The sequence below is a fragment of the Salvia splendens genome, chromosome 9 (genome assembly GCF_004379255.2).
Source record: "Salvia splendens isolate huo1 chromosome 9, SspV2, whole genome shotgun sequence".
Classification (NCBI taxonomy): Eukaryota; Viridiplantae; Streptophyta; class Magnoliopsida; order Lamiales; family Lamiaceae; genus Salvia; species Salvia splendens.
This window is the reverse complement of record NC_056040.1, coordinates 8,038,765-8,051,454: the sequence shown is the minus strand read 5'-3', so window position 1 is coordinate 8,051,454 and position 12,690 is coordinate 8,038,765. Positions and strand designations below refer to the sequence as shown.

The 12,690-nt window shown below is 36.0% G+C and overlaps 1 protein-coding gene across 1 annotated transcript; it reads left to right on the top strand.

Annotated features, from left to right (window-relative positions):
• Positions 1-8,795: 8,795 nt before the first annotated feature.
• LOC121748846 (RING-H2 finger protein ATL66-like) lies at positions 8,796-11,788 on the top strand. The gene is made up of 3 exons (XM_042143387.1): positions 8,796-9,579; positions 9,999-10,096; positions 11,269-11,788. Exons 1-3 carry the CDS (start codon positions 9,421-9,423, stop codon positions 11,657-11,659), a joined length of 648 nt encoding a protein of 215 aa, XP_041999321.1. The 5' UTR covers positions 8,796-9,420; the 3' UTR covers positions 11,660-11,788.
• Positions 11,789-12,690: the final 902 nt, after the last annotated feature.

Here is a 12,690-nt window from a genome sequence, read left to right as displayed (position 1 = left end):
CGGTGTTGGTAACTGCACCGCCTAAAACAGGAGAAAATCAAATCAATCAGCAAACCACAAATTATTAAACAAATCCAAAATTGAAGACTCACCGTCGCAGGTTAGAGAAGACATTCCATCAAATTGAATATGTCCTTGAAAATTGAACACGAAATGATTTGAATTTAGTACAACAGAACAAATGTTTATGTAGTAGTAGTAGTAGTAGTAATGGTAATACCCGAGAATCCAAGTGAGGAGGAAGAAGATGGAGATTCTGTGGCCGGATTTGGTTCAAAAATTGGTGATGACTCCCCAGCAGATGAGGCTGACGAGGCCGAAAGCGAACGAAATCTCATCGCGAATGTTGCAGAGGCAGTCTTTGAAATACGTCTCCACCCACCCGACGATGCATGCCTTGTCCGTATTCTGCAATATAGTAATCCTTGCTTATAATGATCTATTTGTTCACATCAGTGAAGTAAAAACATGCTTAGAGTGATATATTCCATGGTTAGAGTGATGTGTCTGTGATCCTTGCTTATAGTGATCTATTTTCTTCATATCAGTGAAGTAAAAACATGCTTAGAGTGATGCGTTCCATGGTTAAGTGGTGTTTCTGTGATATATGCGTATAGTGATCTATTTTGTTCACATTAGTGAAGTAAAAACATGCTTAGAGTGATGTGTTCCACGGTTAAATGATGTTTCTGTGATATATGCGTATAGTGATATATTTTGTTCACATCAGTGAAGTAAAAACATGCTTAGAGTGATGTGTTCCAAGGTTAAGTGATGTTTCTGTGATATATGCGTATAGTGATCTATTTTCTTCATATCAGTGAAGTAAAAACATGCGAAAGTAATGTTTTTCACGGTTAGAGTGATGTTTCTGTGATATTTTCTTATAGTGATCTATTTTGTTCATATCAGTGAAGTAAAAACATGCTTAGAGTGATGTGTTCCACGGTTAAGTGATGTTTCTGTGATATATGCGTATAATGATCTATTTTCTTCATATCAGTGAAGTAAAAACATGCTTAGAGTTATGTGTTCCACGGTTAGAGTGATGTTTCTGTGATATATGCGTATATTGATCTATTTTGTTCACATCAGTGAAGTAAAAACATGCTTAGAGTGATGTGTTCCACTGTTAAGTGATGTTTTTGTGATATATGTGTATAGTGATCTATTTTTTCATCAAAGTGAAGCAAAAACATGTTTAAAGTGATGTATTCCATGGTTAGAGTGAAGTGTTTGTGATCCTTGCTTATAGTGATCTATTTTTTTCATATCAGTGAAGTAAAAACATGCTTAGAGTGATGTATTCCGTGGTTATAGTGAAGTTTCTGCGATCCTTGCTTTAGTGATCGATTTTGTTATAGTGATCTATTTTGTTAACATCAGTGAAGTAAAAATATGCTTAGAATGATGTGTTCCAATGTTAGAGTGATGTTTCTGTGATATTTTGTTATAGTGATCTATTTTGTTAACATCAATGAAGTAAAAACATGCTTAGAGTGATGTATTCCAAGGTTAGAGTGATGTTTCTTTGATATTTTGTTATAGTGATCTATTTTGTTAACATCAGTGAAGTAAAAACATGCTTAGAGTGATGTGTTTCAATGTTAGAGTGATGTTTCTGTGATATTTTGTTATAGTGATCTATTTTGTTAACATCAGTGAAGTAAAAACATACATCACAATATTACAAAATTCTACTCCATTTAAGATCTGAAAATCTAAGCAGATTGAGAAAAAAAGACTGAACATATACGATTCCTATTCACAAATCAAATAACCTCAAGAAAGACGTATACATGGAAAGAAAGCACAATATAACAATTAAAAACACACCAATGTATATTCAATTATTAATTCCTTGTATATCAAACACCCACACCCCCCAAAAAAGAAGAAAAAATGAAATCAAAACAAAATGAAGAATTAAAAAGTAAAATTAATAAGAAAGAATATTAGATAAAGCTGAGATGCGGAATCCGTTCAGCTCCTGCAACGTGTGGTGGCGCTGCAGCCGCGCATGTAGGGGTTGGCCTGAGCACCGGGGTGGCAGTTGTAGTAGGACGCGCCGCGCCGCGAGCAAGGCACATTGTTACTCTGCAGAGCGCCGTAGCTGATGTAGCGGCGCGTGGCTAGGATGCGCATGTTCGACTCCGAATCCAGCTCGAATTCCTCCTCCTCATTGGCCAGACACTCCGCCACGGTGCCCCTGCACCCCGATCTAATCGCTGGCATCACCCACCCCGTTTCCGCCGTGGCTATTGCGTGTGGGAGTATGAGACACCCTATTAAGCATAGTGCCAACAGCAATTTCCAAGCGTCGCCTGAGAGGAGGTTGATTTGTGCTCCTCCACCTCCTTCGTAGAGAGAGAGTATGCATGAATGTGGTGTGTATGTCAAAATATGGAACAATGTATTTCCCAAAATACCCCCATGCAATATTTATTAATAGAAAATAAATACTTAATTTAGTCATTAGATTAATATAATGAGTGGTTGAGATTTGTTCTCCAATATATTAGTTATACTTTGATCATCTTCATATATATATATATATATATATATATATATATATATATATATATATATAGGGAGATGATCAAAATAAGTATGTGTTTAAATCCAGAAATGCAGACCAAATCTCAGCCCTAGGATTAGATGATCTAATGGTCAATAATTAACCAAAAACACGGAAGGTCATAATTAAGCAATTTTAGGTCATATTATAATATTTGGATTTAATGTCATACTAAGATCGTTTTAGGTCATGCTTTGTTAGCATGACCTACAAATTACCTAATTATGACCTAAAAGTGCCCTAATTATGATATTGTTCTGCGTTTCTGTATTTAAATCCAGTTTTGCATAGATCAAAACCCTATATATATATATATATATGGTCATGATAATCTACAAACCCTCTATAATACAAACTATACAAACTTTAGGCGTTGACATTGTTGACATTCCCCTCAATGACGGAATTTGTATTAGGCGTTGACATTGACATTCCCCCCAATGACAGAATTTATATTAGGGGTTGACATTCCCCCCAGTGACAGAATTTGTATTAGGCGTTGACATTGACATATGAATCCCATTTCTAACCGTTGATTACTTACAAGGAGTGTGTAGGATTAAAGTTTGTAGTTTGTATTATAGATAGGGGTTTGTATTTGATCACACCTCTCCCTCTCTACATATATATATGGGTGAAAATATACATGAACTAAGAAATCAAATGAATGTTGTTAATCCTGCACGATTTTTTTGGATGCTGAAGAAATTAGATAAGATTGAAAAAATGCGATGATTAGATGCACTAATGACAGGGATGTGGGTAGGCATGCATAAACCGAACCGGCCTGGCGGTTCGGAACCGCCGGTTCATGAACCGAAACCGGCACTGGCGGTTCGGTGGTTCAAGCGAGCCGGTTCAGGTTCGGGAATATGACGATCCGTAATCGAAGGTTCACCGGTTTGAACCGACGGTTCAACGGTCCCAACGGGCAGATTCCGGCTAGGGCGTAGGGTTGCAGGCGAGATGTGCATAAAAACCGGCGGTTTTCTACGGTTCCCGTGCTTTTTCAGGTGGCAGTGTATAGGCCTGAAAACCGATCAGAAACCGCCGGTTTCCGTCAGAAACCGTGGACTGAACCGCCGATTTAGGCGGTAAACCGGCTGAATTTGAAATTTGAAATTTTAATTTTTTATTTCTTCCAATTTTACTCCTATAAATACCCTACTTCCCCTATCATTTTTACTCACCTCATTCTTGTGTTAACAATGATTTCCTTCTCTCAATCTCAATTTCTCTATTCTCTCATCATTCTCTCTAATTGCTCAAGTTGTTTACTAGTTACTACTTACTACTTACTACTATATGTCTTGTTGTGTTCGTAATTTACCATTTATTCAATACTCCATATTTCATACTACTTTCATTTTGCACTATGTCCTCTTCTCGTGGTGGACCGGGACGTGGTGATTGGTGCAAAGGAATTACCCAAGATCAAAGTAGTCGTCCCTCAAAATCAAGGTGACCTAGTCGTCGAGAAGTTATGGAAGAGGTTTCCCGAGTGGCGGCTGAACGCATGTAAGTAAGTTCTAAAAAATAAAATTACTTGTACAATTCATAATTTCATAAGATTGAGTTTTTTAATTTTTTTTTGTATTCCTAATTAAAACTTCAACTTATATAATATTTATAGATAGAAGAAGATCATAAGATGGTCATGCTACTCGCTGAAATGCATCAAGGTGGGGGATGCAAGGTGGTAGATCCCAACAACAAGATGACGAGTACGACGTGTCTATATCTTCGGACTCGGACAACAATGATGATAAATCTCATTCTCATATTCCGTCTAGCACCGGCGTAAATGAGGACATGCCTCCCCCCCTCCACCCACTAACACTACAAAAGCTTTGAAATCTGATATTTTTGTTAAACACTACAAGAAGGTCCCAGTGGTGATTCCAAGTCCTCATGATCCGCACTCTCAAGAAGAGACATTGACGTTTCATGCATATTGTAACTACTGTGATAAAGTCTACAAATTTGCGAGTGGTGGGGGATATGACACCCTCCGTTGTCATTTGGTGACAAAGCATCCGGTAGAATGTGGCACTACCTCTACCCAAACCCAACTAAACTTCCAACCCGGTGGCTCAGGTTCGTCAAGTACGCCTCTTTTTAAATATGATCAAAAAGTTTTGTTGACGTTATGACTAGATGGGCTGCAATGAAGAATTTTCCTTTTAATGTTTATGATGACAAAAAATTTGAGGTTACTATGCAAAGTGGTTTGAACGTAGCTATCAAAAGAGTGGGTCAAATGACCGTTCAACGATCTACCGTTAGACAATGTTTGGAGAAAAAAGTTGAATTATTACGTTATTTACTAAACTTGGGACACAAAGTGAACATTTGCTCAGATGTATGGACTGGTTGTTTTAACCGGCGTTCATACATGGGCATTACGGTTCACTTTGTGGACAATAGTTGAACTTTGAACAAACGTTTAATTGGTTTTTGAGAATTTGAGACACCACACACTGCACCCGAAATTGCTTCTTTAATTATTCAAGTTTTGAATAAATTTCAATTATGCAATACGATATTTTCTGTTGGTTTTGATAATGCAACTGCTAACACTATAAGTATTAATGACTTGATTGCAGCTTGTGCTCCGGTTATTGGAGGTAAGTATTTTCATCAAAGATGCATATATCATATTTTGAATTTATGTGTAGAAGATGCGCTTGAATTATGACAAAAGCATGTTACTCCTATTAGAACTGCAGTTAGATTAATCCATCAAAAGCCACGTATTGTCAAAGCTTGGAAGAAGTATTGCCATCAAAAGAATGTAAGATATACGAATTTTACCATGGATGTGTCTCATAGATGGAATTCGACATATGATTGTCTAATTCTACTTTGACGCATAAATAACCTATCACGTTCATGATTTATATCTTTCGCATAGTTGTTGGGATCATAGCGTGACCTTATTTAAATTGTTCAAATATTTCAAAAATGCAACTGTTGAATTATCGGGTGTTTATTATTGCACTGTTGTTCGTGTTTTAGAGCATTGCATGTATATATCATTTGGTTTTAAAACTGCGATGAAAAATGCTTACTCTTCACCTGAATTTATGTGTGTTTTATATTATATGATTGAGAAATTGCTTAAGTATTTTAGTGAGATTCCAATGATGTTTTTGATTGCAAAGTTCTAAGATCCAAAATGGAAATTAGCCGGTACCTCCAACATTTTAGATTTTTATTATAACAATTTGAGTTCTATTGATCTTGGTCCAATTAAAGCATTGCAATCGGATACCAGTGACGAATTCGGAGTAGACCTCTCAGAAACATTTCAATTAAACCTCCCGAACCGGTCAATTATCCAACAAACCTTCGAGTTTAACTTGCGTGCTCTCTACACCGAATATGAAACCAAGTATAACAGTACCCACCAAGTCAGAAGACCTTCCCCTCCTCAACAACATAACTTTGGCTTCACATTTCAAGCTGATTATGATGACCCCGACGCGCAATCCCAATTAGCCGACCTATACAGCTACCGCACCGGCGGAAGGTCCTCAGATATGGTAATTGAGTTAGATTTATATTTCGATTAACTCTTTTCCTTTGGTGATGAAGGTCCTATTCCTCTCGCCCAAATCGACGTCCTCGATTGGTGGGGAACACACGAGAAAGATTTTCCCATACTTGCGTCAATGGCTAAGGAGATTTTTTCTGTTCCTGCTTCCACTGTCGCCGTCGAGTCCGATTTTAGTGTTGGCTCGCGTGTGTTGGATGAATCAAGAAGTAAGATCTCAGCAAAAAATATAGAAGCCATGATGTTACTTGATGATTGGGCCAAAGGTGACGTCAGAGAACAAGAAAATGATTGGGATGATGGTCAGGAGGGGTCACAAGAAGAATTCACCGGGGATGAATCGTAGGCCAACCGTCAACCGCCGGCCAAGCCAAATAGGTAAGTAAGGTAAGAGAACTGCGTGGGCTTTGATTCCCTAATGCAAATGAGCATTGAGGATACGTAGGCACCTCAATTTAAATTTTAAATTTAAGTTGAGCTCAAGTCCTTTTTCTTTTATTTCTTTTTTTCTCATTTGTTTCTACTTTAAAAATATGCAAATACAATTAAATAATTGTATTTGTATATACTCTAGTCGATGAAATAGATTTCTCTATAAGTCTAAATCCGGAAAACTTTTGACAATTCTACTATAATTGTTGATTGTTAGACTAAACTCAACATTTAAAGTTGAATTGCTAAAGGTGTCCTCAATTTAGTTATGTAGAAAGATCTCATTCGCCGACTAAGAGTATATATACTTATAAATTTATTGTTCAGAGCTTCTAAGTCTTTTTTGTAATTTGTAATTAGCTTCGTTGTTGACTAGTAGTCTCGTTGTATTTAAATTTTTGTTTAAGACTTCAAGACCTCAAGGTTTTTGTGATTTGTAATTGTTGTAAATTGTAATCTTAATAAAATCGCAACTTTCATCGTGTTTTTTTGAATTTTATTTACGCACATTTCATAGATAAACAAATAAAAAAATGCAAAAAAAATTTTTGACGAACCGTCGAACCGGCCCGGAACCAGCGGTTCAGGCAAAAAACCGGCAGTTTTAAACTACCCCGTAAACCGGTGATTTTTTGAACCGGGACCCTTGGCGGGCCAGTTCTGCTTCATCAGAATGATGAACCGTGAACCGCCGGTTCATGAATCGGAACCGGCGGTTTTCGACCCGTGTGCATGCCCAGATGTGGGCCTAGCATCAAATTAACTTCCACTTCTTTTTACTTATAAATGAATATAAATTTAAATCCTGTACTTGAACACTATGTCGTTGCATGACAAAAAGAAATTCATCCAATAGATAATAAGTAACCAATACTTTGGAACATGAGGTATGAAATCAATTAAAGTGGTGTTTAATGGAATCCTAATGAGATGGTTCTACCTTTAATCAAAGTCCTTTACTTTGTCATTTTTATTATTTATTGGAGACGAGTTATATAACACTTCCAAAGTAGGAAGGGAGCTGCTAGCGATCGAGGAGCTGTCCGATCCCCAAATTAATAAAATAAAATAATTATTTTTTCTGTTGTCTCAATGTATTGAGATGATTAGCATAAAAGAAATATCATTACAAAACATCTCTGATTATTACTACTATTACTCTATTAGTATTACTGAAAACTTGATTTCATAAAAAAATTAATACTAACTTTTAGAAAATTTTATTTTCGGGATGATTCACATCACATAAAGGTTTTCCAAAAATAGTTTATCTCTATCCTTTTATCTGATGGGTTGTGAGGCTATATAACCAAATATGTGACTTTGTAGTCTTCTTTTTTTTTGTTATGGATTATTTAATACTTATCATTAAATTATATTTTAAATGTAGTCTTCTTTTTAATCTTATGCTGAAATTTAGACATACTGACACTCCTATAATTCTAGTGAAAATAACTATATGCGCGTTGAAGTTGGGAATATTTTTATACTTTGTCCAATGGGCTGAGTGATGGGCCACCGCCTCCCTTAAATTAAAGTCCAAATCAAATAAATACCCAACAATATTATTTTATACTACTCCGTACTACTTACATAATCCATTTAGTAAGATTCTTTTTAATTTATCTCAAATAATTAATCATTAATTATCTGGACTTATTCATGTAAAAAATAGAGAGCCTACCCTTAGAGTCAGTGATGAACGGTCATATATAATCTCTATTATTACCTATCCAAGTCCAAGAAGATTATATTTCAATAATTACAAAGATTTGAACTTTGAATTTTTTTCCATTAGGGATTGCTATACACATAATCAAATGAATTTACTATGAGAAAAGACGGTCTGGACAACATGTTGAACTTCAATTATTAATTTAAATTGGCGACACAGCTCACGGGTCATTGGTACTAGAATCTTTCGAGTAACTAATAACAACAATCGTTTTTATCAACAAATATAGTCATAGTTTATCGAAATTCATTAATTTTTTTCAAACTATTCTTAAACCTGCGAGGATGACCCACGATCATGTTCTTAGCTCTTGAGCTCACATAATTGATTATTTGATTACATACGAAGTTATAAAAATTAGATTAAATAATGATAATTATTTCTTAATAAGCATCCACAGTTTACCATTTCTCTGTCGCTTTCTCTTCACCTTTACCTTTATCTTTGGAAAATAAACATGAAAATTGCTGTGACAGTGCCATTACTGCTATAATTGTATTAAATAATCAACTCCTTGTCTCCTTGTCTCGTATTGTTTGCAAGTATCTTCTTTCTCACTTCTTAATTCTCACCATTAAAGGTGCCACAGCCACTCTACTCTCTTTCTCCTTTTCTCTCTCCTGTTTAAATTTTCCCTTATTTTTTGGTTGCTTGTATTTTCACACCATGGGTCTCGTTGACTTGGGTTCAGCTAAATTCCACTATGGGTTTTCTCCCACCTTCACCATTACCGTCTTCTTTGGATATGCGGTCGAAATAGCATGTTAGAGAGAGAGAGGGAGGAGTTGTAGGAGTCTTAAGAAGAGTTAGACTTGATAAAGATTGAATTTTTTTTGTAGGATAATTTAAAATAGGTATGCAGTAGTTGTTCAAAGATGCAGTCTTTTCTAGCTTTTCCGATTTCTTGATTCATAGCCTTGTATTTGTTGGAGGGTTCTTTTTAATTTTATTTTAGCTGCTATGAACAGTGCAAGATTTGAAAATTTCGGGTATTTGCAGTTGTGGGACACTCAAATTATTAGTAGAAAAAGTAGATAGAGGTGAATTTCAAAGGAAAAAAGCAAACTTGATTATTTTTGTGAAGTAGGCAGGCGACAGTCAATAGCAAAAAGGGTAAAAATGATAACTCCAGGTATAAATTTAGTGATGACAGTGATTGGATTTGGATTGAGTATTATGTTCATAGTGTTTGTGTGCACGAGGCTAATTTGTGCTAGGATACAATTGAGTGCATCACGCAGGTCTCTTGCCAGAGCTAATAGATCTGATCTTAGCAATGTAAGCATTCCTCTTTAACTACTTTGCTGCACTTTATTGTTTTCGAATTTTGTTGCAGATTTCATGTTTCCATATTTGGCAAATTCTTGAAATAGTTGTGTATAGTTAGTTACATCTTGTGCAATTTGAATTAGCTGGTGTGGGTAGGGTTCGGGGGAAGTTTTATGCTGTTTTAGGCACTTGAAAGCGATTAATGAGTGTTTGGAATTGAGTTCCTTCGTACCGTGCTTCTGCACGAGTAGTTTATGATGGTTTGTTTTACATGAGGGAATGTCATTGCTTTATATATAACAAAGGGATGTTTTTGAATGAGAGAGTTTTTAGTTTTATAATACTTAAGCAAGAGCTATCTTTTTATTTGGATCTCTTCTTACTTGTTTTATTTGGAGGGAGTTTAATTCTGTTCTGTTGTTGAACAGTTGGAGAGGGGTTTACATGGTCTCGAGCCTCTAGCGCTGGCCAACTTTCCTGTGATGAAGTATAGAGAGTTATGCTTGTCCTCCAGAGAAAATGCTTGGTAAGTTGATTGTTACATTTTTCGAAAAAGTCATTATATATTTATCGTCTCCCCATATTTTCTCAATTTGTATGCTTCATAGATTCTTGTCAACTGAGTAGCTTGTAGCATTCCTTAAACTTGATATAATTCACTTGAACTCGTCACGATTCATAGTTAAATGATGTGCCTCCTTGCAAATCCTTGATTACATAATGGGCGTAGCAGAGTACAATATAGTTTTAAGGTCAAAATTTATGTTTACAGAAGCCCTGTTGTTCAGCGGATAGTCAAGTTTATCGTGTAATTTTATGGCTGTGAGCTTCTATTCGAGGCAAGAATGGTTCCCTGTCCCTAGATATGTGAACTCTTTTTAGTAGAAAAACTTCAATGAACACTTTAAGATAGATCTTATCCTCTTTTCTCAACCTTATGCTCCCTTGCTTCTTAATTTTCTATGTTGGGCATAGTGTTTAATTCATGGATTTTTCATTTTTGGCTCCCAATTCGTTACCTCATACTTAATGACTCACTATTTCAAGTGTTTATCTGTTTGCATTCTGCACGACTATCCTCAACACGAACTTGCTTCCTTTTTAGTTTGTGAAATGTTATACTGTATGTCAAAGTTGGGGCCACCTTATGGTAGTGGTTAATTTAGCCTTGGTTGAACTGAATGCTTCGCTTACTTTTTGTCGAGTTCTCCTTCTGTGTATGTTATGCCCCAATGAATGATGGATGCGCTTGTGTTTTAGTAGTGAACCTTGTGTGGTTCCCTTATCATCTGACCTATATATCGTGTCTTAATATGTTTATTAGCTATAAAACCTTTCACGTCGAAAAAGAAACAAAAAACCCTCCTCAATCAAATTGTCTGTTTTCTCGTATAAATAATACACTCGTGGAACTAGTAAAGTGAGTAAGGATCGCCAAATTCCTACCAGTACTCTCCAGATTGGAAATCGGATATTGGTTTAGGTCATAAAACTCGGGTTAGAGTCCGTGCTTAGTATTGTCAACAAAACTGACCATAGGCTTAACATAATCACAACATGGCCTTTATGCATCTCAAGTTCACCGGATTTGGCCTAACCACGATTTTCACTAGTAATTATTGTTAATATATATGTATAGTTTTCGTCTTCGACTATTGTCTGGAAGTCTGGAACTGATTAATTTCTGGCCAATTTCAGCCAGAGATGCACGGTATGCCTGGCCGACTACCACGAGGAAGACATGCTGTGCGTGCTGCCAGTGTGTGGGCATTCATTCCATGCAACGTGCATTGGGATCTGGCTGCAGCAGCAATCCACGTGTCCTGTTTGTCGGATTTCTCTGCGCGAGCTTCCAGAGAGGAAGTGGTATATGCAGCCGATGTTCAGCCAAGCAGTGCGGTCTCAGTACCGGATGCAGTCAGTTAACGCGCACTATTATTGCCACTGCATGGCAAACGGGAACAGGCCAAGATCGAACGAGCATGTTGAGGAGCCATCGGAGGGTGGTGCAGTCCATGCCGGGCACAGCAACTCGGGTATTGCTCATGAAAAGAATCGAAAACCAGAGAGCCCGTCGTCAAACCAGTAGTGAGCCAGCTTGTTGGTGTTGGTTTTTTTTGTAAATATGGTGTTGGTTTTTTCTCCTCTTTTACCTTGTATGAGGATTTTTTTTACTTCATTTGGAAAGCAATGTGATAGTATAAGTTAGAGCGGTTAATTGGATTCGTCTAGATTTGGTTGCCGAAGTGATATTTAATTTCTAATGATTGATTAGGTCAGGATCTTCAACAGTACTTAAAAGGGAATCAACTTAACCTGGAATAGTAACTGAATACCGACATTCACATGTTATATTAATTCGATACATGAATAATAATCGATACAATAATTCTATATAAGAATGATAGGTAATCCTTATAGAACTTTAAACAAAAAACTGTCTCGATTTATCTACAATATTTCTCTACAAGAAACAAATGAAGCATATAATATACTCCTCCATTATTTATCTCAACAATTAAGTCCACTTTCATTTTTCACACAAAATACATTTAATATTCAAAAATGTTACTAACGTACAATTTTTTTTCTATTTTACCTTTAACATTACCCTGTTTATTTTATAATAAAATTGTATCAACTATTAAATAAGATTATTTTGGTGAATAAACATTTTAAGATAATGAAAATCATAAAAAAGGATTATGATTTGAGGCATCTCAAGAAGAAATAGTAATGGACAATATTGATGCGACGGAGAAATGTTAATTTACAAATTATTTGTTAAATATAAAGTACTACTAATATATAGTACTCCCTCTGTCCCGAGCTACTCGCTCATTTCCTTTTCGGCACGAAGATTAAGGAATGAGTGTATAGGAAAGTCAAAAATGACGGCTATAGGTGAAAATTTTTACTAAAAATAGAAAGAGTGCAAGTAACTTGGGACGCCCAAAAAGGAAATACGTGCGAGTAGTGCGGGACGGAGGGAGTAATAAATATGCCTTTATTATATTATCAAATGCAATTTAATTTAATATAAATATAAACATCAACCAAAAATATGAATATCACGCATGCAACACAGATTCTATTAACACGACCAAAAATGAAAAAGAA

Bases quoted from the DNA above. Each gene is read 5' to 3' on its own strand.
- LOC121748846 (XM_042143387.1), top strand. From the start codon at position 9,421: ATGATAACTCCAGGTATAAATTTAGTGATGACAGTGATTGGATTTGGA. The intron at 9,580-9,998 runs GTAAGCATTCCT...GTTGTTGAACAG, and splicing joins ATAGATCTGATCTTAGCAAT to TTGGAGAGGGGTTTACATGG. The intron at 10,097-11,268 runs GTAAGTTGATTG...GGCCAATTTCAG, and splicing joins TCCTCCAGAGAAAATGCTTG to CCAGAGATGCACGGTATGCC.